The sequence below is a fragment of the Pezoporus flaviventris genome, unplaced genomic scaffold, assembly GCF_033815535.1.
Source record: "Pezoporus flaviventris isolate CSIRO_AGI_PZ_B2104156 unplaced genomic scaffold, CSIRO_AGI_Pfla_v1 ptg000013l, whole genome shotgun sequence".
Taxonomy (NCBI): Eukaryota; Metazoa; Chordata; class Aves; order Psittaciformes; family Psittacidae; genus Pezoporus; species Pezoporus flaviventris.
This window is the reverse complement of record NW_026892561.1, coordinates 8,247,537-8,275,453: the sequence shown is the minus strand read 5'-3', so window position 1 is coordinate 8,275,453 and position 27,917 is coordinate 8,247,537. Positions and strand designations below refer to the sequence as shown.

At 40.0% G+C, this 27,917-nt stretch overlaps 1 protein-coding gene across 8 annotated transcripts in view; it reads left to right on the top strand.

The window, feature by feature from the left end:
* ST3GAL3 (ST3 beta-galactoside alpha-2,3-sialyltransferase 3) overlaps positions 1–27,917 on the top strand; it is a 188,195-nt gene that overhangs the window by 14,736 nt on the left and 145,542 nt on the right. For 4 of the 8 annotated variants that reach the window (XM_061451466.1, XM_061451467.1, XM_061451471.1 and 1 more), the window contains one exon: positions 26,762–26,809. The exons of the other annotated variants lie outside the window; for them this stretch is intronic. In XM_061451466.1, the coding sequence (XP_061307450.1) occupies positions 26,762–26,809 (48 nt within the window). The remainder of the gene's footprint in view (positions 1–26,761; positions 26,810–27,917) is intronic. 8 annotated transcript variants of the gene reach the window in all.

Below are 27,917 nucleotides of genomic sequence, written 5' to 3'. Positions count from 1 at the left end.
AATAGCTTTTTTTTTTTTAATTCAGTTGAAATGATGCATATGCCCAAAGAACATTACACAGGGATGTAAGGTTTTGAGTATTGTGCTTGTTTTATTGCAGAAGGAAGAAAACCTAGAGAAATCTGAAATTCTTAGAAAACCAGGCTTTGTTACTTCAGTTCTTTACAGAACAGTCCGTTTTGTTTAAAGAACATCTGCTCATTGAGGAGAAAAGATGACCTAGTTAGAACTTTCCTTCTATCTCATGGGTTAGTGCTGTGGTGAAAATCTGGATGCTTCTTATCCTGAGATCCTTCTTGCAGACACTGAAGCAGAGAAGGACAATAAAGACTGGAAACAGTATCTAATAATTTGAATTGCTTTTCACCAGGTAGAATTTGTACGGGAACTTAAGACCAAAAAATCTTGAAGTGCTCTGTAAAGTGATGAAGACATGTTTATAATTTTTAAAACAATGACTGCGGTTAATTTCGTGTACTTAGGGAAGCAAAATAAAGTCTTTGGGAGAAAAGTTTGTTTTAAGGAGCACATCTGTTGTGTATCTCTTTGGTTCATAGGACAAGTGCTAGGTTAATGGTTGGACTCAATTATCTTAAAAGTCTTTTCCCTGATTCTATGGTTCTAAAATCTACATGGGTAAGTTCTGCCCTTCTGTCACTGGTAACAGTCTCATGTACAGCCATGTGGATGGCTGTGTCTGGTCAGACCAGAGCTCCAAGTAGTGTGGTGTCTTAGAAAACTGCTACTGGAATTAACATTTGCTGTTGTTCCTGCCATCCCACTTTCCTGTCTTCCTGCAATGTGTGACTTTTGATTTTCTGAGGTAGTTGTGTTGTCTTTTCATGTGATACTGCCTGCTAAGTTTTTCTGACATAAGCTGGTCTGACCACTTTTTAAACCTATATATAAGCTTTTGATATCATTTTCTGGTATCATCATCAGAGCTACTGCTGAACTCAGGACATCTTCCCATGGTGTTGAGCTTCCCAAAGCAGATGAAAAAGCATCCCGAAAGCCTAGTTAAAACATAAATGAGTTAAGAAGATGGGGAAATAACTTAGTTTTTTGAGAAATAGCTGATAAAATTGCCCTAAATTAATAGCAAAGTGAGGTTTGTTTTTAAAGTGATTAAGAAGATAGTGTAATGGATGTTTAACTCTGAGCAGAAATTACAGTGAAAGTCTAAGAATTTATCTGGGTTCTGAAAAGAACTTAATATCTATATAAAGGTTGTATGACTAACCAAGATTTTAGAGAACCAGATTTGGAAGGAGAATGAATCTTATTTCAAGGCATTTAACTTCTTTATGTGAACTTACTAGGAAAAAAATATATTCTGATTGAAGGGTTTATTTTAAGGATGCCTCAGATGTGATTGTACAAAGGCATATTTGTTTCCTGTGAATTTTTGCCCTAATCTTATAATGGATGCTCTTGACAAAGGAATTCCTGTCTGTTGACATCTGATGATTTTAGCTTCCAAATCTATTCTTTTAGAAAACCTATTCCAAATTGCTGTGCTTGTCCAAATGTTTCCCATTGTGTAAGGACTTAAAAGATTAAGTGTACATATTACATTATTTCTTTGAAAGCAACTAGTCTTTGTACTTGTTAAATTCATATGTTGTGATTATTGATATGAGATCAGCTTGAGGACGAAAGTGGATTTATCCTAGAAAAGCAAGGCTAAATTTGGAATTAGGCTTGGCAAATATTCGGAATTAGTCTGTGGCTGGTGTTGGTCTCTTCTGTTACTTTCTTATATCGTTGCTTTGAAACTCAGAAAAGCTTAATAATGCTCTGTCTCCTGGCGCAGGTTGATTCTGAGGAGTAAATTAAGGCTAATTTGGAGTGAACATTCAATCAATCAATCCCATCTGTTTTGCTTTTATAGCAAATGAAGAAGGCAGTTTTCTTCTGAAGTGGAATCTCTGTCTCTATTCTGTTGTTTAAAACAGAACTCTTCCGCCTTTCTCTTAACTGAGTTGTTATTCATATATTTTTTTCTGGGTCTATTTAGACGTTTTCACTGCGGGCTTAGTAAAAAGAGTTTTTACTAAATGTAACTGCAGTATACTCGCACACTTGTGTGCACACGTGTAACATAAAAAGTGGGTCAAAACCCCCAGTTTTAATCTTGTATTGCATATCCAAATATAGAAATCTAGAGGAAAATATACCTGCATTTATTACTCTTAATGTGCCCCATACTGTCCAGGTCTTTCTGGTTTAAAATGTCTTTCAAATATTTAGTGTTCTTAAGAATAGAGCAAGATTTTGCAAAATTCCAGGGTAATGCCGGCTCAAAGGAACATGCAGAGGTCTCTAGTCCAACCTCCTGGTCAAAGCAGTGTCAGCTGTGAGGTGAGACCAGGTCTTTATCCAGTCAGGTTTTGAAAACCTCCAAGAACAGGGACTGCACAGCCTTTCTGTAGACCCTTTTCCAATGCTTCACTGTCTTCACGTTGGACAGACTTTTCTCTACATCCAGTCCAAACCTCTCTTGTTTTACCTTATGCCCACTGACTCTCATCATCCCACCATGCAACACTTCAGAAAACAGGCTCTGTTTTCTGGGTTATCTTCCCGCAGGTGGAGGAGGGCTGCCTTTTGTTATCCCCAAAGCTTTGTCTTCTACAGGCTAAACAAGCCTCATTCCCTCACTCTCTCCTCATAGGTCTTGTGTTAGCACCCTGGTATTTGGTCATGGGCACAATCCCTTGTTTGTCTGTAGCCCTCCCTAGAGACCAGGCATGATGTGTTAAGACAGAGGGCTCATTGTCATTTGAAGGGGTTTGTGGCTTGTTATTTTGTCATTTGGGTTTTGTCGTGTGTGGTTTTCTTTTTTTTACCACCATAGTTTTTACTGCTTCATGTCAGTTAAATTGTTCCGTACACTTTCTGGTGTTGAGAGATATTAGTTGCTTAGTAAGTATTAAATAGAATAAGTCACTCATTCAGAGTTTTAATATTGTGTGGTTTAGTATGCTGTTTGCTTAGCTTTACTTGCTTAGCACAAGTAGCTAGATTTGCTGAAGCCTTAGGCTGTAAGCTGTGGACTTTAACCTAGATATGCTTTTGGCTGGAAATTTACTACATTTCTTAGTAATTTTCCTATTAGCTGGTATAGAGCTGTGTTTTGTTTTTAGTATGAGAAGAATGTTGATAATGCACTGATGGTTTAGTTGTTGCTGAGTAATGTTTATCCTAGGTCTGGGACTCTGTTAGTGTCCCATGCTCTGCTGACCAGCAGGTACACAAGAAGCACAAACCAGAGGTTGCAACCCTTGGCAGAAGCTGCAACTCAATAAGAGCAGTTAACAGCCTGCCTATATGGAGATAGAGAAGGAATCCAATAAAGTGTTAGAAGATCCCAGACCAGAAATCACAACCGGACTAAAAAAGCACCTGAAGAGCAGGTGCATAAATTCTAAGGGTGTTATTGCCCAGGGATTTCTTTATTCAGGACCCCTCCCTAGAGGCAACCAGCTGGAGTTGTACCACTCAAATTATTTCTTTTCCTGGAGTCAGACATCTGAGACTGTGCTGCAGGAAGCCTAGGGTTGTGCCTGAAGGAGGAAGTGCACCTAAGAGTGAATGTGTGTGTGAGCAAGGAGTCAAAAGGGGTACTCATCAGCTCACTGCAAAGGGACTCTAGTCCAAGCAGTTGAAGTCTCAGGTGGAGTGTGAGCGACTCCTTGAATTGTGTGTGAACACTTAGGCAGCGGCTTCTCCTCTACCATTGGTATTTCACCTTCTGTTTCAAACACCTCTTTACTGTGCATTTGTTGCACTGGAGGCCCATGGTACCTGTATTGGAGCTTGCTGAAGAAATTAGAGATCGATGAAGGACACTTAGCATTGAATGTATGATACCGAATGTATTCGATATACAATAACAATACAGGTTGTTACCATTAAGGCCTTTTGCTTCTCAAGAGGGTCAACCAAAATGCAGTCATTGTTATGGGAGTACAGAACAGAAATGTGAGTAGAAAAACTAACTTCAGGCAACAGACACCCTCTCTATGCAGCCTGTTTCATGGTGCTCTAGTAGAGAAATTTTTCCTGATGTCCAGTCTGAACCTCTTAATCTGTAACTTGTGGCCATCATCACATCCTTCTCCTGAAGGACTCACAGGATAGTGTGGGCATTGAGTGCCTTTTCTATATGCCTACATTTTCCTCTTTTTTTCCATAAATGTAATTGTAGGCATAAAGAAAAGTCCTGAAGGCAGTGTGAGCAGTGGGGTATTCCAAGATAATCAGAGCTTTCTCTTGAAATTGCAGAGCTCAACTGATGAGAAAGTCAGTGAATGAGGAAAGGCAGTTGCTGTTTGTGTGATACTACTAATTTGGGTTCTAAGTACTTGACATGCAGCTATTTAGTAAGCTCAGAATAACAAAGAACTGTTTGGAAGAGGATGGCTGTTACAGATGCTGTGTAATCAGACATCAAGGATTGGAGTGAAGATGATGGTTGCAAGGGAGGCTATGCATGTGGTAATTGATTCTCTCTGGAGAAAACAGTGCTGCTGAAAATAGTTGGATTGGGTGTGAATCCTGCTGCGTTTGAACTGCTGCTGCCAGCTATTAATGATAGGCATGTCTGGCTTCTGACTAAAAATGTGGAGATATTTGGAGTGTTGAACACAGGTTTGATATTCACTGAAGTGATTACAAGTTTGGGTTTGCAACCAGTTTCAAGGGCAGGAGCAACTGCAATGCGTGTCGCATCCAAGACTAGTAGTGCCCTTAATGTCTTCCTTGTGTACTTGTGTTTGGTTTTTCTAAATTTTTTGAGCATTTGTATTGCTTGTTCTGTCATGTTTCAACTTCCTGGACTTCTCTTCAACTCCTTCTAGTTCTGCAGTTTCCAGTATAGCTCACATGGTATTTTCCAAACTATTTTTGAGGTAGCTTGGGTTTTTCTAGAAGTCATCCACGTTAAGCTGTTTAAATCTCTTCATGAGTTGCTTCATTGATTCAAAACTGTGGTGGAGGAGCACTTGGGGTATTCCCTTAGTTGTGCAATGTGTGCAGGTGGCAGCCATAGTCTGGCACATTGCTGATTGATCTACCTTTTAAGTCCTTTTAGCCACTGCACACAACTGTCTGTCTTTCTACTACAGTGACAACACCAACAGCAGTGGTTGTCTCTTTATTCATAGGAGTTCCTGTTGCTGTCCTTCAAAGGTGAGATTTCCAAGGCATTCAGGCTGATCATCAATGACAAATACCATAATCTCTTTTCTTTCAATAAGAGCTGAACATATTGCTCTTCTAAGCTATTTTCTCTTAAAGTAACTTTTATCAGTTCCTGCTAGCATGTGCCAATGCACACTTTATAAAACATTTTAATTAAAACCTATTATTTGTGGTATTTCCTTTGTCCATGTCCAGTGGGAGCTATTGGAACGAATGTTTCCAGAAGGCTTCATTTTGCATTGATTACTGGGTGGCTCCTTTTCTACATCCTGTACGTGTGAAGGCTCATCTCTGGAATGTCTGTCTGGTCCAATAAACGGTTTGGAGAAATGCAGTTATATGCTATCACATGGAGTATAAATCCCCTGTAAGTCCATGTTGGATGCTGTATGCTCAGACAGGATTATAAACACGTGAAGGCACTTGTACATTAGAAGTTTCATCTTGAAGACAGGAGCAAATCAAAGTTAATAATTTTTAGTTTCTCATTTACCCGATGCTGTTTCTCCATCAAGGCAAATGTTTTTGGCTTCACTTAAAGGACAGGCTTGAAAGCTGTAAATTTCTAGGTGAATGCTGAACAATATTACTGGTTAAGAAGTCCTGTTGCTGTGATTTTAACCTTCTTGGCCTGTGGGCCTTATTGAAACACGTCTTCTGCCATAAGGCGGAAGCCTCCTTATTGCTGTCCTGATGCTAAAAATGGGTGGAACTTGGTTTTTTTTTCTTCTTTTTTTTTTTAAAGCACTAACAGCAGAAAGATATGAGTAGCAGTCCTGAACAGTCAATCTGTAGGAAAAAGGATGGTGGTATGTTCCAAAATATGTATTTTTTTTTTTTAAATAAGTAGTATTTAACTGCCAAAATTTCACTTATTTTCGTATTTGTTATGTATCTCAGTGCTATTTTTGTGCTCTTGACATTCTCTCTTTTAGCCCAGCCACCTCAGTGGCATTAAAAAAGAACTGGGAGTGAGCTGGAGCTGCAAGGCAGTTTCCTTTACCATTGTATACTGTTTAGTTACTTTCTAAGATACTTGAGTAAATATTTAATTTGTAAACTGATTGTCCTATGTTTTTTTTTAGTGTAGATTAATGCATTTTGTTTCTAGTACTGTTTGTTTTCTTGATTACCTGCTCTTAAGTATTGCTGCTTATTTTGGAAATTGCGTTTTTAACAATGACCATTCAAAATGTTTTCCTTCATAGGAAATTGTGGAAAATAGCCTTGGAAAGAACTGCAGGAGATCTTTCTCCAGGCCTTCAGACAAATTATTTTTAACATCATTTTATGCCAGTGTATGTCAGAAGTATGCTGTAAAATCTAATGATGGAAACTTGGACAATCTATCCCAGTGCTTAATTATTTTTCCCTGAAGACAGATTTTTCCTGATGCCTACTCTAAATCACTTTGGCCGCAATCAAGTCAACTGCAAGCTTTTCTGATCTCCCCCCAACACACGTTCATGTTTTTTAGGTTAGTTGATAAGCTTCTTTCAGTCTTATTTACTTCAGATTTGGGATTTTTAATCTTTCTAGTGAAGAAAATCTTTTGGAATGTGATCTTCCAAAGACTGTACAACTTCTGCGTATGTTTCTTGGAGTGTGGTACTCCGTAATATATTTCTTTGGAGGCTCTGTGAGTGGAGTAGAGAAATGTGGCTTGCAGTTACGCTCTAGTTCACGCTTTTCAGTGCAAAGACATTGGGGTTTCAGTGGTGTGGAGCTGATTCAGCTCAGCTTGCCGTTCACTATAACTCATTGTAACACCATTATGTCCGCTTGGAAGTACTGTGTTCCCTTGCCAAGATTCAAATATTTGTATAGTTGCCGTGTACTTGGAAGTGTTGGTTGCTGTTGCTATGGAATGTATGAAAATGTGGTTCTGAGTCTGTTCTGATGGAAAGACATGAAACCATCTCCGAAACTTGAAAGTTGCGTCCTTTGGTTAAAGGCAGTTGACTGCTGTCTCCCATCTCTTCAGGAAAAGACATTGAACTGTTTTGTGTCTTGTTGGCAGTATCATTATGGACAATATGAATTGTTGGGTTTCTGTCAGTTTCAAGCTCTGTAAATTCTTTCTGTCAATTATATCCCTGCTCTGACTTTCCAGATCAGGCAATATAGGGTTATTTTCTGTTGTGCAGGTTGTACAAATTTGTTTATTCTCTGTACTGAAGGATTTTTATTTTCTATTTTTAGTTTTTGTTTGTGGGTTTTTTGTGTTTTTTTTTTTTGTTTGTTTTTAAAAGGTAGTGTGTGGTTCTGGATTATACTTAAGTGTACTTGTTCACATCCAATTTTGGGACAGTAATCTTAACCACATAATCTAGTTAGAGCATTCCTTGCTCTTGCCTGCCTTTTCTTTCTTGCTGCTTGTTCATACAGACATTCTGTGATGAATATGCCTGTGTTTCAAATCAAATTTAGGAACATTTTTTGCCCTATAGTGTTCATATAGTTTGTACTTATTCTTCCCCCTGCTTCCCACCTGATGCAAGCAGAACAGTATGTACACCCAGTTTCTGGATCTCTCTGCCAATAAAGATCATCAGCTAGGCACTGTGAGGGTGGTGTTTCCTGAAGTTCATGGCTTGTGCTGAAGCTTCACAGTGACCCTCTGTGACTGGCTCTGAAAGCTTCATCTCGGGGTGAAGATAAGGGACTCTGCCTGACCTCTCTGTTTCTGCACTTGGTGTGCTCCATCTGCAACGCGACAATCTCTTTTCCAGCATGGGGATGGTGGGTAATCGAAGGGTTATCAGAAGTAGAGGAATCTGCATGTGGTGTGACCCCGGGGCCATTTGTAGCCTTCAAGTTGCTTTTTAAAGAACCTTCTGATAGAATATTTGGATTTATGATGTGCGGCTGTTGGATGATACACAGATTTTAAAATCTGAAAGGCACTTTTGGCTTTACATAAATGACCCAGGAAATATTACTGTGGTGCTGACTGGCTCTGGCTTTCCTCAGAGGATAGTTGTCTTTGTTTTGTAAATTACTTTTTATTTTAGAATTATTTTTAAGGCTAAAACTGTCATTTTCCAGTCACAGGAAGGGGCCTTAGAAAAAGGTATAGATTAACATTGTAACAAACCCAAAACCTGGCTCTGCTATGGGAAGAAACCAAGAAACTTGGAACATCTTTACAGTAAAACAGATAGTCGATGAATAAAGCCAGGTAGGTGTTGATGCATCCGGTGTTCCTGTTGGTCAGGGCTGGACTTTATCTGGTGCTATGCTGCTTTGTAACAGTAGAGGGTACTGTTGGTGTAAGATTAAAAAAATTAGTTTTTTCGCATGGAGCTTGGATTTTTTTTTTTTTTTTTCCCCTAATATATTGGCCGCTGGAACTGTCGACATGTTATTACACAGTCATCTTCGGATTGAAGCCTCCTCTTCATCCCTTCCACTAATGGATTTGCTAAGTAGGTTTGTGGACAATCCCCTAATTAAGTATGAATGTTCTCTCATCATTTTTGCTGTCACAAGAAGTGTTTCAAAGATGTGTCTTCTGATATAGCTTGTTTTCCTTCAGTGCTGGGGAAAGACTGTTCCTTCTTTGTTCTAGATTGAGGCACTGATTGTGCTGGACAGCTGTCTAGGGAGTTTTTCTTCTCAAGGTAAAGTATCAAGAAGAGCAGCGATGTTTGGGAACAAAGTTCAGTTATTCCAGCTCTCTTGTTGGATGGGCTTACAACAGTCTTTCCTCCTCTGTTTTATTTACCACATTATTACATAGTCCCTGACCACTGTTCACCAGAGTTATGTTTTATTTGAATGTTGACAGGTGTGCAGTTATTTAAGACCTGCTTTTAAGGAATGTTACCACTTTGCCAGGGATCATTTGAATTCTGTCGAAAGGACCTGAGCTTTCCAAATCTAATTTTCTGAGGATATAGTTACATGGTGTGTTGGTTTTGGTGTCAAACCCACTGTAAGTAACTGCGCAGTAACATTCTTAAGGTGTATTTTTGGTGGGTTTTGTCCCATACTTTTTCAGTGATCCAATTTACAACCTTCCCCCATCCTGTGAGCAGTTGTCTTGGTACAGCTGTGCTGGGGGGAGTGCAGTGATGTGCTGGGCCACACAGGGCGTGAACATTGCCTTGCTTTTGCTGCTGAAGTACTGTGTAAGTACACCTTGAGGCTGGTGTTAATTTGGGGTTGAAATTGGTAATCCTGATGGGAGCAGGACACCTTCAGTTTGATCACTCCCATTTTTTGACTGTACTGTAACATGCTGTTGGAAATCCTAATATGGGTCTATTTGATATTATGCTGGCAAAAAGTACTACTTTGGGTAAAGTTTTTCACTTGGGAAACTGATTTAAGCCATAATGTCAGAAAATACCCCTTGTATGTGCAAGATACAGTAAATATAATAGCAACCTCATTGAAGTCCCAAGTTCTTCAGCTGCTGAGCCTTTCAGTATGGTTTGCCCACATGGAAGTGGGCAGTTTTACTGGCACTGCAGCGTGATTTCATTGGGAGAAGACCTTATGTAGGCAAAATGGAAAGAATTTATTAATAGGTTCCCAATAACTGTTACCCCAGTCTGTCTTCATTCTTCTGCCTGTTTCTGGGATGTTAGGGTAGCTTTTAGTGATGGAGTCAGTTGGGAGGAGAAAGCAGAAGAGATATGTCTGGTGGAGGTTGAGCTAAGATGGAGTGGAGTGAAAGGTATTGGTGTGTTTCTGGGTTTTGGCTACAGGAAACACTGCTAGCCAGTGATTATAAATATGTTTTGAAATGTCACTCATGTTCTTTGAGCTTCAACCTTAACCCTTGTTTCTACTACTTACCTTGAGCCAGCTTTTTCTGTTCAACTGATTGTGTGGCAAGCAATGCCATCCTACTCTAAACAGCAGAAGACCAAAAGGGAAAGCATTTTGCCAGTTCGACCTGTCAACCAGGGGAGTCCCGGTTGTGATGGCTCAAAGGAAGGGACATGAGGGAATGTTTCCAGGGGCTCTTTGAGTCTGCATTGGGAAGCTCTGCCTTTTGTGGTGTCACTGGTTATATTTTCACTAGCAGAATGTGGGGCATTAATTGATTTGCTTGAAATCATCTGATGGGTGAAATTTGGTCAATGCAGGACACTTCGGTCACTTCGAGCATATAGAACTGCAGAGAAATTGCTCGGATCCTGTGAGCTAACTGTGAGCTTCCTGGCCAGAAGACTCCAATTTGCACATTGTTGTATTTAAGTGGTTGCTTCTCTTATGAGAGCCAGTAGTAAAGAACAGTTTATTATGGGTAATAGTCCTGACCTCCACAGGATCATTCTTGGATTTTCACTCCTGCTCTCAGATAGTAGCCTTAACAATACATTCCATTATCCTGGGAAGGAAATTCTTTTAAGTGAACCCTAACCTTATACTCAGTAGATTTATCCTGTACTCAACTTGGGATAAATTCAGTTCTCACTTTGAAACGTGTTGTTAAGACCTGGCATAGTATTACCAGCAGAATGGAAGGTTTGGCTTTTTTTTTGAAGTTGATTCCTCTGCATTTAATTCATTCTGAATCAGTCTAATGTGAGGGGAAGTACGTGAACTGAAATCCTGAGAGCAGTACTGACTTAGAGCAAGGGTATTCACAGGATCACAAATAGTTGAGACTAGAAGGTACCTCTGGAGATCTTCTTCACCCTTACAGTACAATTGTTTTCTTTTTCTTACATTTAAATAGAATTTCCTGCTCTTCAGTTTATGCCCATTGCACTTGTCCTTTGGGCACCTCTGAGAAGAGTCCCATCTCTGTCGCCTTTATTCCCTGCCATCAGATTACATTACTAAGATCCTCCTGAGCCTTCCCTGCTCAAGGCTGAACAATCTCAGCTCTCTCAGCCCCTCATATAGCAGATGCTCCAATCCTTTAATCATCTTAGTTTGCTGGACTTGCTCCAACATGTGTCTCTTGTAGTGGGGAGCCCAGCCCTGGACCCAGCCCTCCAGCAGTGCCTCTCCCCAGTGCTGAGCCAAGGGGAAGGATCCCCTCCCTCGCTCTGCTGGCAGCTCTCTGCCTAATGCAGCCTGGGATGCTGTTGGCCACCTGTGCTGCCAGGGCACATGTCTGGCTCAGTTCAGCTGCTCCACCAGGATTCCCAGGTCCTTCTATGCAAAGCTATTTTGCACTAGGTTGGCACCCAGCCTGCATGGCATAGAGTTATTCCTCTCAAGGAGCAGGACTTTGCATTTCTTTGTGTCAGACTTCATAAGATCTGTCTACTGATTACTCCAGTCCTTTTCTCTGTTTTTTGTCAGCAGGAGGCCCACGTTATTTGTAGAAGCGCTTCTCATTGCCGTTGATGTCCCTCAACATTTTCTGCTCCAGGCAGGCTTTGACCTTCCTATGGCTGTCTTTGCACACTAGGGCAGTGTCTTTTATATCTGTCCTAGCTCACCTGCCCCCGCTCCCACCTCTTGTATGCATTTGTTTTATGTTTAAGTTTTGTCAGAAGCTCCTTGTTCATCCATGCAGCTCTCTTGGTGCCTTTGCTTGATTTGGGCTGGAGGATTCTTGAGCTTGGAAGAGGTCATCCTTCAAAATCAGCCAATTCTCCTGCACCTGCCTTCTCTCCAGGCCCATATCTATGGGTTTCTCTGAAGCAGGACCCTGGATAGGCTGTAGTCTGCCTTGTTTCCTTGGCCTTGATTGTGACTTAAAGCTTGGTTCTGTGACTTCCCTGGCTTGAGCGTCAGTAGCATTAATACCTCGGCCTACGTTTGTGGTGAGCTGGCCAGGTTGCATGTTTTAATCTGAGCTGGAGATTTTTGTATCTGGAATTCATACCTGGAGTGAACTAGACACACCAGGTCTGGGTAGGTGCTAAATGTTTTTGCAGAAGGGTATTCTTTCTTTTGGCATATTCTGAACTTATATCTACTAGTACATCTGTTCCTTATATGTGCTGGTCTTCTGTACTGGTGCTGGTACTCATGCTAGTAGTCTGTCTGGTTCTGATAGCTGCACACAGATATACCTTAGAAAAACCTCCATCTAGTTTGATGGCATTAAAATTACTTGCTTGCTAGACCCATTTCCATCCCCTGTGTGTATGCCTGGAAGTAGGGTTTAAATTTCACAGTCTAGCTATGCCCTGGATTGTTCTGAGATCACAGTGTAACCCGTAGCATTTCTTCATGGTAAAGATATGCTCTCCTGTTGTATCCACAGAAGAAAAGCTGGCCTAGAGGAGTTGTCTGCACAACTAGCCTACAAATTATTATAGGCTGTTCTGTTTCTTACAGCTCCAAAATCTGTTCAATATCCACATGGTCATTAATAAGTTTCATATAGCATAGGTATGGCCAAGCTGTAATGGAATTCTGGCAAGTCATCCAGCTGCCTTTTCAGGAGTGGTTTTCTCTGTGGAGTTTGTCTGGTACCTTATTTTCAAGTTCTGCATCTTCTCCCCACACACAGTTATGTGCAAGCAGTGGCTGTACCAGATGATATTGAATGGGAGGGGATACACCACTTTTAAATGCTGTACCTCAGACAGAACTGCAGAATAACATCCTAGTCAGTATCCTGTATTCCTGGTCAGCACAGATGGTCAAGTGCTGGCAAAAATATTTGCAAAGTGTTTTGAGAAGGCTCTGCTTGCTGTTAGTCACTGCCACCAAATTAGCTTAATTAAAACCAGCTGTGGGAAAGTGGTCTGCTGCAACTGATAAATCTCATTTCCTTCTCAGAAGTGTCTGTGGGCCTGGAGATGGTGATAACTCCTGCTTGGATCCAGTGAGGGTCTTAAGGAGATTCCAATTCTCTTCCATATGTGCAATTTTGAAGTTGGCCCTAAATCCTGCTTTTGGCTCACATTTCTCCATGTGGAGTCCTTGGCCTTGAGATGTTCAGGTTTGCGTGTCATGTTGAATAGCTTCTATTATGGTTAGTGTTGCCGTTCCTTGATTTGGTTTGTGAGAATTAGTGGGCATGTTTGTTTTAGTATGGTTTGGAAAGTACACCAAGGTTATCCAGGCTGAGAAAGATGCTCTTTTTTTAAAGTTTAAAAGCCTTCCAAAACCAAAAGAACTCCTTCCCCCACAACCAAACCTTGACTTTAAAAAACAACAGCTTAAGCCACTTGGAAACATGACCAACAGTCCTTTGTGTTTTGTGAACTGGTGTCTCAGACTTCTGTGATATTTTTTATTCATAGAATGCCCTACTCAACGCTGTCTCCCTTCACTTAATCCTCTCCTCTCTTTCCCTATCATCTGTTCAGCTGTGCAGGCAATTTCACAGTCAAATGTACAGCCAAAAAGTTGCCTGCGTTGATGGCTTGTCACAAACCAAGAAGAAGCCATTTTCCATTTCTGATCTGATCCCAGACCTGCCAACATCAAGCTGTTGGTTTGGGGTTTTTTTTTGCCAGTCACATGAAGTTGTTTTAGATGAGGCAGCTGTTTTAGAATAAGGTTAATAAAATGATTCTTGCCTTTTATAAAGAGTTCTGCTGGTGGAGTAATCCAGAAATAGCAAAACTCTAAAATTTGTGAATCCCAGTGAGGCTGTGAAAGCCTGGCTGGGAGCACACTTCAGCAGGTGGCTGGAAATGCTAACAAGGAATGGGGTCTGCCATGGAGCGCTGTGGAAGGTTTGTCTTTGTGTGATTACGGTGGGTTTTCTTTGTGGAAACTGAATTAATTTAAGAATGGGAGTTGCTGTTGGCAGCTTCAGTTTCTCAGGTTCCAGCTTTCGGTGAAGTAAAGTTGGCAGTTTCACATGATCTTCATCAAAACCATTTGATGTATCAGTGATGCTGGGACTGCTGGATGCTGGATCACTGTTCTTAAGCAAGCTGTTGCCTTGTCTTGTTATTTTGATTAATGTACTCCATTGAGCGGGGTTGCTTTTGGGTTTGGTTTTGGGTGAGGTTTTTTGGGTTTTTCCAGAGACCCTGCACGTCCTCTGAAAGTCTAAATGTCCACTCAAAAAAGCAAAGCTAATATGGGTGTTTCAGAGACGTAACTGAACATCACAGATCAACACACACTGCATTGTGGGAGATCTGAGAAAAATATGTGTGGATGTGTGTGACCAAACAAAAGAGTTGCATCAATAATTACCTTTCTACTGAACTTGTAAAATTTTAGTTTCTTCAGTATTGTGCCAGCAAATAATAACAAGAATAGTAGTAGTAATAATCATAGAATGATAGAATTATTTGGGTTGGAAAGGACCTGAAGATCATCTAGTTCCAATTCCCCTGTAACATGGGCAGGGACATCTCCCACTATACCAGGTTGCTCCAAGCCCTGTTCAACATGACCTGATACTTCCAGGGATGGGGCAGCCACAGCTTCTCTGGGCAACCTGTGCCAGTGGCTCACCACCCTTACAGCAGAGAATTTCTTCCTTGTATCCAACCTGTATCTCCCCTGTTTGAACCCAGCGATAATCATCATAATGGTGATGATGAAGTTACTTATAATGTTTGCTTCTTGCAAACATGCAAAAGGCTTTGTGACTTTCCCACATAGAGTCATCCAAGGTATTTGGATACAATATAGCAGGTGAACCTGGTCATATCATTCATCTGCATGTAGTTATCTGATAATTCACTGACTATTTAAGTTTTGCACATGAGTTTCATATCACTCTAAGCTTAATTTCTGAGAAACAAGGATCATCTTAATACAATTTATTGTTGAACAGTAAATGTTCTTGTAGCTGGAGGTGAGACTGGCTTCTCTCTTTAGTCCTTTCCTGCCTGTGGGAAGTGTCACCTTGGTTATGCTTTTAGCCGCTGCTGACTTGGAGTTACATTTTTAAAGAAGGCTTGCTTACTTTGTGAAACAATTTGATTAGATGCTCAGCAGTTTAATTCCATTCATCCTAAACTGGAAGCAATATTTCTCAGTATTTAACCTTCTGGGTGCCTTGAAGGCTTTTTTTTCTCGCTGGCTTGTTTCTCTGCCAAGCTATTTTAAAGGGATTCATTGTATTTTTGTATGTAGTGTGATAGGACAAGCACTTTTTCTTTAGATCGTCTCCAGCTGTATTTGTCCAGGGGTTGGGTGATGTGATGATCAACTTCCGCTGCTGCTGCTGCTGTTTGAAGTAGTTTTTCATTGTCCTGCAATTTCTTCGCATGGAAATGAGGTGCTACTGACAGTATTTGATTCATCAGAACATAACAAAAATAACCCAGAGATGAGCTAATATTTTTTTTTTTATTTCTTCAAATGAAACACTGTGTAAAAGAAAATAATAGAAAATTAAAATCTATGTGTGCATTGTTCAAATTTAATGTAGTTTTGTTTTGTTTTTTTTTATTTTGGGGGCTTTTGTTCATTTGTTTTCTTCCTCTGAGTGTGGGAGCTTTCATAATAAAGTGGATACCCAGGGAACAGAATAGCATTTGGTTTTGGCATCCTTCTAGGACACACAGGTGACTTCTGGAACATCTTTATTTCAGATTTGTATGTGTCAATGTTTGTTTGGTTTAGGACCATGCAAGGCTTTTGCATAGATGCGGTGCCTCTTGTAGACTAGTTAGTGTGCCTGGAAGGTGAAGACATGCTGACAGCACGCAAGCTGCTCTTCAAGACATTTGGCTTTGAAAGAACATATGCTTGGTATCAGTCTGTACATATCTACTGTCCACAAAATCATGTGCTCTGTAGGACCTCGCAAATCCAAATTCTAGTGCACATTTTGGAAACTTCGTGAGTTTTAGGATTTGATAGGCCAGAAACCTCTTCAGATTTTGGAATCGGCTGTGGCGATGCTGTTAAAAAAAAAACAAACAAAACCCCCAAACTTTCCCCTGGTTCTGGATTGCAAAAAGCATGAGAGAAAAATGGATCCAACAGACTTTCTGTTCAGTTGCATGTTAATAAGTGGTCTGGGTCCTTGTAATGCAAAACAAACCAAAAAGCGGAGCATTACCATCTTCTAGCGAAGAAGCTAAAAAAGCTTGTACACTTTTCTTGTACCTTACTCCTTTCTGTCATTTGTTTGTGATCTGGGCAGACACAGGAGAGGTGAGCAGTGTCGCTATAAAGCTGTATGTATGAGCTTTTTGGCAGTTATTCCGGCAGATGTTGTGTGCTTTAAGGTTTTGGGAAGCTTTTGACCACTGGCTTAATATCGTCAGTAGTAGATAATTTTCAAACAAACTCAAGAATGTGAGTTTCCTGATGAAAGTATTTATGTTTCTGCATTTGAGGAAAGAGAGGTTTCTTTGGGCTAGCTCAGAAAAGCCAACACACAGAAGATTTTGCCACACCAGGGAGAGGGAGGGAGAAAAATGGTTAAATGGCTCCAGCAGGCATAAAAACAGAACTAGGCTATTAAAATAGTTGTTGTTCTAATTGCCATTAATTCCATGTAGGTATCTGTATTTATGTCAACCAAAGACAATGTGCAGCAGCCTTCCAGAGCTCTCTGACAGTTATCTGAGTACATGTAAGACCTTGTCACTAATACAGTTCCTAAACTGTGCTTTACAGTTAAAAGCCCATGTCCATATGTAACACAAATACTATAAGAGTACAGCTATTTATTTCCAATCAACAATGCTTTGTATTTTATAATAGCTATGGTAACAGTATGTATTTTGCTTGCCCTACGGAAATACATTTTCCTTGTGGCGGTGCTGTGCAATAACGTGATTGAGAAATTTTAGCATCTTTGTCTTTAGTTTGAAACTGAACTTGTTTTGAGGACCAATTTAAGGGTATTTTACTATCTCTGTAGTTTCAAGCTGATAGTATATAGTAAAGAGTAATAATGTTGGATGGTTTAGTGTGAGGTGTTCCTGCCCATGGCAGTGGGGTTGGAACTAGGTGATCTTAAGGTCCTTTCCAACCCTAACTATTCTATGATTCTATAAAGTTCTGAGTTTTTTTTTTTTTTATATGGAAATGGCTTTGTATTCCAAAAGTTACCTGAAAGTGACATGCGTGAGCACTAAGAGAACTGACAGGATTATGCTATTTTTCTAATGATTTGAAATAGCTAGGTTAAAATTACTTTAAAAATACTTTCAGAAGAATTTTCACCTTTTGAAGTGTGATTGAAAGCAACCGACGAGCACTGGCGACTGAATTTTTGTTTACATCTATTTTGTGTCACCAAAATATTATGTTGAGTCTGACTCTTAGTTTGCAAATGATGTATTGAAGTATTTTCAAGGGTGTATGTCCCAGTGAGGTGCTTTAATTAAAATACTAAGGGAAAATAAAATAATTAGTTGTGTTGTGTAACCCTCCTGTCCGGTACTCTTGGTTAAACTAAGTAACTGCTATAGTAATGATTATTAGACAAATTCCACATAGGATCATGAGATTTAATGATTCAGTAGTTTTCTGTCTTAAATCATGTGGTTAAGTTTATCTTACAAATATTCTGAATAGTTAGATCCAACTCATGCACAAGTGAGTCTAAGTACAATTTCCCCCCTGTCTCCGATATATCCAGTGTTCAAATTTGCTGTTAAATTTGATTATAAAGACAGCTGCAGTGTTGTCTTGTGACTGAGATTATCTAGGAAACACTGCTAGTGGTCCTTTTAAGATGCATGTGTTAAAGAATTTGTAATTTTGAAGTATCAGCTGGAGATACAAATTCAAAAGAAGATACAGATCATGAACCTGAACCCAGTGCTTTACATTTGAGTACACAAATACTGTATTTCTCGATGAAAAGAGAGAATCTCTTATTCAGAAACAAAATATGGTTTTACTTCCTATTTCTTTGATTAAGGACTAGTACTACCACTGATGCTCAGGAAAAGGCTCTTGAGCTGAGCTGGTACTATCTTGCTGACCCATGTTTTCACATTTGTTCCTATGTAATTCCCTTCCAGCACCCATTTTCTGTCTTGCCACATGGATTGTAAGCTTAGAAGAGAGAAGTCTTACTGTTTTGTAATTTATTGCATGTTCACTATGGAATTTGGGTATATGACTGAGTTAGTGCTACAATAATAACTAAACCAAATATGGGACTTGGCTTAAGAGATCATGAGCTCCTTGAACTGCTGAAAATCTGTTTAGGATTAATTAAAGGGTCTTGCTCTGTTGAGAGAAAAACCTCTCCAATACCAGCTTTATTGGTGCAGTCTGGCCTGTTTGGTTTTTATAACTTTATGGTGCTGTACCTGTACCTTCTCTAAAGTTGTGTTTTCAAAGCCAAGTATATTTTTATTGAACTTCTGCAGCACCTTGTTCTCTCCTTCTCCTTTGCACTAGTGTAGTGTGAGGAGTCCCTGCCCAAGGCAGAAGGGTTGGAACTAGATGATCTTAAGGTCCTTTCCAACACAAACCATTCTATAATTCTATGATTTGGGAACTTCTGTTTCTTCTGGAAAGAGCAACCTATGCGATAAGTGCTGTTGGCCTTCTCTGAAACAGGGATTTGTGAGGCACACCGAGGAACTACACATACCAGAAGCTTGGAGTGAAGCACCGTGTTATCCTCGTCCGCAGAGTTTCACTGGTCGTGGCACTGTGAAGTTATATAGTAGAACCAAATAAATGCTGATCTTATGAGCAAAACATCAGCCTTTCCTGCTACCAGTTATTTGGGCACTGCTGAAGACAATAGGAATGTAATATCCTTCTGAAGCATTTGCCAGCTGGCTCAGGACACCACATCTTTTCATTCAGCTCATTCATTGTAGAATAAAGAAAATTGGCATGCTCAGAATGTTTTAAAAATACATCTGTTCGGAACATGAGCGTTGTTTCTCGCTTTCTTAATTTGTCACTTCATTACGAGTGTCCTCATGGAAAAAGGGTGATGCACACACAGCAAGTGCAAAACTTGGTTAGGTTCCATGAAATTCATAAAAATTCATTAAAGAAAGATTACTACGTCTTCAAAGTTCTGTACCACTAAGACAGTTGTAGCTTCAATTAAATGACAAGAAATTGGGAGCTGATAGAGAATGACTGCAGTTTACTGTGTTTACAATGTAGCCGTTGATAATGCCACATAAAGTTATTGAGACAAGTGGTAATACTGCATTATATCCATTCTTAGCTGTCAAGCCTTTTTCCAAGGGTCTGTTGAAAAAAGTTGGTTGTTTATTTTTACAGATGAAAAACAATTTAATCCAAGGATTTACTCAGGTTATAGCAAGATTGCCCATACTGGCTGTGTTTTAGTTTGGCCATGAGTATGCAGAGACAAGCTCTGAACCATCTGTGTCTTTGCTCCCTAGGGCAGAGCTTGCGCATGAGCCTCATCACTCTGTGCTGGGTTTCTCAGTGTAGAAATGGCTCCAGGCTGAAGCAAAAATGGGACCTGATGGCCAAGGCAAGGATTTTGGATGCAACTCTAAGCTTGGCTGTGAAGTCCTCTGTTGATAAAAAGGGTGTGATATTGGGTCAGCCACAGAAATGGAGAGAGAACCTGCATGGCTTACTTTAATGCTCTTGCAGAAGGGTATACTTTCTTTTGGCATGTTCTGAACTTACATTTACTAATACATCTGTTCCTTGTGTGTGTTGGTTTTCTGTACTGGTGCTGGTACTCATGCTAGTAGTCTGGTTCTGATAGCTGCCCACAGATATACCTTATGCTTGAAAAGTTAGTACTATATAAATCATAGAATCAACTAGGTTGGAAAAAAACTTGTAGATCATCAAGTCCAGCCATTGAAGAAGATCCCCAACCTGAGAATCCTAATGCTGATGTCAAAAGTCAAGCATAAACCCCAAGATTTATTTGAAATTCTCATGAATTTTCAGATGTGGACCCAAAAAATCTGTGAGGGATGTCAAGATTTCGAACTTGTATATGAGGGCAGTATTTAAGGAGATGCTGGCGAGAGCAACAGTACAGAAACTTTTCAGTCTTGTACAGTGGATAAGTGAATTAATATTTAGATCAGAATGAAATCTTTCCATTCTTACTGTATTTCACAATGATATGCATTCTCAAATGATGTGAATTTTCCCCAACAGGTACATTACATGAAATAAGCACTTGCCTGTTGTTACCATGTCTCCTTACTCATACAGATATAGTCAGGTGACACACAGGACAGGCATTCAAATTTAATGCAACAGAAACCCCGTAGTGCAGCTTTGTTTTAAGACAATTTAATAAAGTAGAATATCCAGAGTTTATTAGAAGTGTTCCTTACAGTCAGATGTTTCCTGTTGCTGAAGATGTGTCCTGTTGTTGAGTGTCTTTTCCTTTCTCATAAAGGGAATATGTTTGAACTTTGAACCTGCATCTCCTATCAGTTGCAGACAGCACTGGACTGAAACTCTTCATACGGTTTCCTTGCCAAAACTTTCACTCCCTCTACTGTTGTAGCTTGCACATCCGTGATTAGGAAGAGTGCCTGTGCTGTGCATGTGTCAGATATATTCCTCATCTTAGATATTGAAAAATGTTAGACTAACATTGCTCAGACAATGCACTTGAGATTGTAACTTCTTGTGGTGTCTAAGCATGGAACGCTACTGATTGTTTTTCACAGAGTACCTATGTAGGAGCTGAGATTACTAGTAAGAGTGATCTTTTATATGTTTGCTTTGACATTCACTGATGCTGCATGATGTGGTGCATAGGAGGTTTCAGAATTAGTGCCTTGAATTTTGAGTAAAAAAATGTAAGTAACTCAGAGCATCCTTGAGGCTGCAGTACAGAAGATGTTCTTGTATTGACCAGAGCTGTTGACACAGAGCCATCTCACTGTGTTCAGAAAAAGGTGGATAAGTAGGAAAACTGGTTGTACTTTAAAAGAAAGAGCTTAATAATGTGGAATAAAGGGGGAGGGGTGGGGGACGGACATGCAACTTCAATATGGAAGCAGGATACTTAATAAATTAGGAGGATGGCATTTATCATTAGACTGAATAAATTACTTATCCCTTCACTAAATTTGTCTATAACATGTAAAAGAAAGCATTAGGAAGTGAAGGATGCCCTGTCAAGTAATTTGTAAGTGCAGGCAGTTGTTCCTGTGTTTTACCAAATCTGAGGAAGCATAATTCATCCTTTGGGTATCTAAGTGAGATGTTTGTGAAATAGAACTGAAATTATATAGTTCCCTTCAGTTCCTTGGATATAAAAATTATCCAGAATGCTGCATAGTTGTGATAAGTGTGTTTTTTTCCCCTGATACTTGTTTAATTTGGGGCAGGGGATGTTCTGAGATATATCTTCTTCCCAAATGAATCCTGACAGTAGATGTTTTCTGAGAGTGGCACTGCTTTTGTGGCCTTAGTTTTCTGACTAGGTGAAACAGGAGATAGGTTTTTATTCTTGCTGGCCTTTTTGTCGCTAAATTATGAAGAGTTCTGCATGTTCTTTCTCTGGTATATGTAATGTTATAGACTATTGATCTCAAATAGAAAATAAATTTTGATGGCTATTGGGGTGTTTGAGTATGGAGCTGAATAGCAGACCCTTTTCCTTATGAATGGTCTTCTAATTCTACCATAAAAAAGCAGCACCCAAAATCTTTAATTCTGACTTCAAAATTTTATTCTTCAATGTTGTTACTGCAATTGCTGTCCCCAGTCCAAGTGATGGAGCTCTGCAGCATATCTGGTCGCTGATCAAGCTCTAGAGGTGGAAATTACATTAAATAAATATATGTTTCAGTTCTGTCGGAGTCCATTCGAGTATCTGGAGAGCAGGGGTTTGGAATGAGGAACTTCACAATGATCATGCATACAAGAAAGCAGTGCAGACCTCAGAGCTTGAGTCTTTATATGAGGATGTGCCAAATTACAGCCTTATGTTGCTATGTATTATCGTGTTCCCTGTTTGGCTTGGTCTGTAGAGCGTATTTCTGTAATGGTATGTGGTACCAAGGCTGCGTTAAGCCTTTAATAATAAACTCTTACAACTCCTGTGGGACTGATGGTTTGTGGTTTCTCAGGACCACTTCCAAAGCAGCACGCAATCATTTTTTAACTGATTTTTTAATAAATTTTTTTTCCTGTTGGTTTATTGCTAAAGTCTGGTTTAGGTTTTAAAAGAAAAACGGTAAAAAGTTATTGGTTCAGTTTCTTTGGTTTCCAATAGGATATGACAAATATCTGCAAGTCTTGGAGGGAGAGTCTGTAAAAGGCAAAAGAAGTTAGTGGCTTCTCAGGGGGACGTACTGAACTCACAGCTGAAATTCTGAAACAGCACTTAGGTAAACATACAAGTTATACATGTTGATTAAATGTGGATCATATTTGCTGTTCTCATTCTGTGTTGCCACTGCTTGTTTTCAGTTTGTATACGGCATTTTCATCAGCAGTGAAATCAAAGCAAAGACAATATTTGCACTGGAAGTTGGTCCATGTATTTGCTCTTACATGATTTCAGGAACTTGACATAGTTGGGCTTCAATAGCTATTTCCACACATCTCTTGAGTGCAGCACCCATGCACGATGGTATTGTTTATCCTATGGTGTCTGTATCTGTTTCTTGGAGTATGAGGCTTAAGATGTTTTCCCGCATGTTCTTATTTCTCTGACTCCTACATATCTGCATTTTGTTGGTCAGGATCATTACTCCTTTAAGAAGACCCAAATCTTCATTAATTTTTCTGTTCAGAGACTACAGTAGTAGAAAAGATATCAGTAAGGAATAGCCGTTAAATAGTTGTCTGGTGTCGAGAAATGCCTAGACCTAAGGTGCACAATATATGCAGCAAGATGAGTAATTTAATTTGTGTTGGGGACAGGCGAGTCATCAGGTTTGGTGTCATCCAGGCCCTGAGAAAGCTCACGGTCACCAAAACAGGAGGAAGGAATTGTAGGAGACCTAAGACGGGGGACACTGGAGTGGAAGAAGAAAGTATGTGTGTGATAAGGGGTCAGTGACAGTTGAAGTGTAGCCTTTGCCTTGAAATACAATCAGTCCTTGTACCTGGGGACTTGTCTGGACAGTGATACAAGCAAAAGCAGCCACCTCAGGTTTGCAGGCTTTTTTTTCTTTTGACTTCAGAACTGTGCAAACCCCGTTGTGTTCAAGGGCAAGTTCAGCTATATGTCCAGTATGGAGGAACATCATTGGAACAGAGTTCAGATTTGTTCCCAGAGCTGCATTGAGTGTGTCTGCACAGTCTGTCTTGGAGCTCCTGATTCCTGAACCAGACAGGATCCTTCTGTTGGTTCCATAGTAGCGAGCTCTCCTGGAACAGGGCTCTCATACAGCATTACTCCACACTCCAAAAGGGCTTTGATGGAGCACGTTCATGTAGCCTTGCACAGCAGTTTTTCTGGGGGGACGATGAAGCAGACTCATGTGTTGGTCCAATTTTTCATGCTGTAGTTGGATGGCAGGTGGGAAGGAAAGTGACCCTGGGCATAGTCCCAATGCAGCTTTGACCCAAAGGTGACCCAAAGTGACACAAAGCAACTTTGCAGTCTGTGTATTGATGTCTTAGCCATTGTTATTCCTGGCACGGAGTGCCTTCTAAGTAAGTGAGTGTTTCTGCTGGTTTTGCTGCTTCTGATGGATTGGATCAGATCTTTGGATCTGATTAGATGAGATCTTTGGATCTTGGATTGCATTTGGATTTTGCTGTATCTTGTTTTTTTTTTTACTCCCTTTTCTTTTAAACTGCTGTAACCCCTTAAAAAATGATTGTAGCTAGCGTAAAACAGATGTAAAAGGCTGGCATTGTGGTGTGTGCAGCCTTAAGCTGTGCATATTGGCAAGTTATTGGATGTTAGATTTCATGATTTGGGCATAAAGGCTTCCCTTCAGTTAAGAAGGCAGTGAAAAAAACCTTTAAACTGCTTTATGGAAGTAGGCAGCTGAAAGATGAGGTCGCTCCTTCAGGCATAAACACTTCTTGGCACCTAAAGCTAGGGCACGTGTCAGTGGGTATGTTTTACATTGTGTCTTACTAAATTTGGAAATACAGAGCTTTTAAAGATTGCCTTTGAAAGACAGAGTGGACTCAGGGGCTTGGGGAAGGTACTGGGCACAGACTGTGCAGCCACTAAAATTCTTGCAGTCTCTGCAAGAAAACCTCTAGAAAGCCGGGAGAATTTTTAACTGAGTGATGACTGGAAGAGGTTTGAAGCTAGAAGCAAAGAAACCTTTCTTATTATGTTCATGGAAGCCAGACTCGGTGTATTTGCAAATAAATCTGGCTTGCCTCAAAGAAATGCTTATCTCCATGAGCTTCTGACAAAAATAACCCGTAGCTCTGAATCTGGCTGAATGCGGATAGCTGAGTGGAAGAAAGGTGACACATGGTTATCTTCTCAGCTTTTTTCAAGTTTATAACTTCTTTGCTTTTGAAGTGTCAATACCAGAAATAAACACAGTGTTTTAATAAAGATCCATGGCCTGTGAAATCACTTGTGGGGGCAGAGGGAGAGTTGATTGTAATACAGGTTATTCACAGCGAATTTGATGTTGAAGCCATGAACTAATAGTCACATGGAGGATTGGACTGGAAAGGGGAGCTCACATACTTATTCTGCTTTTTTAATTTCTGTGAGGAAGATAATGTTCTCAGTTAAGAGAATGAAACATACTATTTTTGTGGGCAGCAATAATGGTATTAATTTGGTGCTTGCAATGCTTTTCAGCCGTTCTTAGCTAAGTCCTAATACTTCATGTGCAGTCTTTGAATGCAGAATATACTGCAGGAAAATGAACAATATTTAAATTTGGCATTAAGTACAAAGCAATACTTTATGTTGATAAAAATCTCAACAGTTTTTTATAAGTAGAATCCCACAGAGATACTTCAGAATTAATTGATGGCAGATGAATTTAACACAGTTAAAATGAATTGACCCCCTTGCCATTTAGAATAATATAAAGATGTCTGAATTTTATTCCCAAAAGAGGAAATACAGTTGTTAAGTCCAGATGGATTTTTATTTTTATTGGAGTAAGTTTTGAGACTAGCAATATTATTTTTTTTTTTTTAATGTTACTACCAGAGTGTTGGATCTGGGACAGCACAGGCCTACTTTTTAAAAATTGTTTTAAATCCAGTTAAATGAACAGCTTTACAATGTTTATTTTGAAAATTAGCACTTTCTTATTGAATTTGTAAGAATTTGAAAATAAGCACGGGAATGATATACAGTCTAGAAAAGCCAAGGGCTTGGGTCTTTGTCAAGTTGTCAGCTGGAATGTGATAACTGCCAATGCCTGTGATTGTTGCCTGCCCAAACGTAAGGTGATACAGCAGGAGCTTAATTGCTTTTCAGCGCGCTAAAGCTGATTGTGCTTGGGCTTTTTGCCTTGAAGTGAGGGCTTGCACCAAGGCAGCTGCTGTGGTTGTGGGATCAGGTGATCTCATCTGAAGCCTGAGTCATGAAGAGACAAAGTCATGAAGGGATTCAATCTATTCATTTAGCTGAAGATGAAAGGCCGTTCTGCTCTTGCTGTGTCACTTTAAAGCTTCTGAGTCCATAAAATTAATCCTATTATAGTGGTTTGTTCTTTGCTATGTTTTACCCATTGTCTTTAAGTTCTGGGCCTAAGTCAGCTCCACTGGTGGTGTGGTAGGCTACACCTAGCCTACTAGCTAGCCTGTGTAACCTAGCCTGTACTAGGCTTTCTCCTTCAGTTAGGATTGGCGTTGAAGTGGATGGCTTGCTACCAGGAAGCTTGCTACCAAAATAAGTGTTGGTTTGTCTCAAGAATAAAGCTGGAAAAATATCCCACCATTGAACATGGTACCATATTGCAGCTCTACTTGGAACAGAATGTCAAATTATTACTGATAAATTTTGCAAACAAGTTGTAGGCTGGGAGAGTAGTCTGTGAGGAAAACGAAGGACTAATAAAATTGGATTGTGGGGTGAGCTAAATGCAAGCAGACACTAGGGGTTGTTTTATATGTGGCCAAATATCAGTTGCATTTATAAAAACTAGGAACTGTAAACCACAATTGATGCAAATCGTGCTCCATCATATGAAACAGTGACTAAAAGTATTGAGTATTAACTGTTGAGCAAGAGTTGTCATTGTGATCATGGATAAAAGCGCTATTGTGATTCCCATATGGCAAAATAAGAGGGTATCAAGTAGGGAGGTTTTTTCTTGATGCTTAGCACATGTGCTATATATAGTACAAAGGTGAAGGATATTGATAAATTGAAATGCATTCAGCAAGGGAGCTACCAGTATGAGCAGAGATATAGAAAACATGGTGAGATCTGCAAAAAGCATAAAGTACTTGGCTTAACAGTTTCAGGGAAGAGCTGAATTGTAACAGGTGAGTCCCCTAAGTGGGGACAAAATATTGATAATACATGAGATAAAATAAAGCTCTCCAGTCTAGCAGTCAAAAGCACATTATGATTCAGTTTTGGTAAGGTGTACCAAGCTTATTAAGCATAAAATGAAATTATTTTCAGTAATTTTATTTTTAAGTTGTGGCTACTTTATTGGGTATTGACATCATGATTTGTTGCATACTCCAGCGTTCTGCCTTTGCTAGATGCCTGTTGTTTTGTCTGTCTGGTGAAGAAGTTCTTCTGCTTCCTGGTGGAAGGGAGTTTAAGGAGTTATTTAAGCAAAATAACAAGAAAATGTTACAGCAAGAAACGGTGCTAAGAAAAAGGGGAAAATGAACTTGTACTCTTGTGTTACAGATTCAGTGGTTCTTTCCTTTGACTCCGTTGGACATACAATAGGCTCAGGTACAACATTGCCTTCTTCTCTATCTCCCACCTCATGACAAGGCTTCAACGTAACTTGACATGGTAGCCATGTTGGGAGGCAGGTCACTGAGTCAGACTTCGGTGGGAATCAGCCACGTAGTCAAAGTGGGTAAATGGGTCCTGGAGCAGGCTGCCCAGAGAAGCTGCGGCTGCCACATCCTTGGCAGTGTTCAAGGCCAGGCTGGATGAGGCTTGGAGCAACCTGGTCTAGTGGAAGGTGTCCCTCCCTGTGGCAGGGGGTTGGAACTAGATGGTCTTCAAGGTCCCTTCCAACCCAAACCATTCTATGATTATATAGCTCCTAAGGATAGTGGAAGTATTAAGGGTCTTAGTGCAACGCAAGGATGAGCACTTGGGACCCCTTCTGTTACCCAGCAAGGCATATGACCTGGACACGTTATATGTGTTAGTGATGCGGTTTGTGCTTCTCATGTGAAAGGCATGAAGATGATGTCACCCACCAGCTGAAGAAAAATTGTTCTATGCTACTAGGAGAGTTTCTCAGCTAAACAAACAGTTGAGTTATTTGGGGAAACACATCAGGAATGCTTCCAGGAAGGAGAAGGTGAAAGAGTTGTAGCTAAACAAATAGGGCTGGAAACTTTTCTTTTTGGGTGGAGATTGACCAGCATTATCAAACCCCAAGGGAAATTATGTCCAGTCTAATTTCCTTTGAAACCTGAGCATGAACTTCAGTTAAACCGAACCAGAAGCCAAAATTCTTTTGTGCAGAGTGCACTTCATGAAACCAGCACCTTTCCCTTTGGCTAAATGTAATGCATGAGTGGTAGCCAAGGCACACGATAGTAAGCTCAATATTTGATGAAATTCAATTTATGGTTTATGTATAATGATGTGCAAAGGAAAGGCTAAGAATTACTCTTAGAACTTAAACCACCTTCACATTTAGAAGATGGGTTATTTACTGTCTTGCAGAGAAGAAAATAATCCAAGTGAAGGTTTAGCATTTTGTCTTGCTTACTAGCCTTTCCTCTTAGGTTGAAAGGGGGAACATGCTGCCTTCCAACATAGCACCTGTCTTCTGCCTGCACAATTTGAAAGAGAGCCTGCTGCCTGACACTAACAG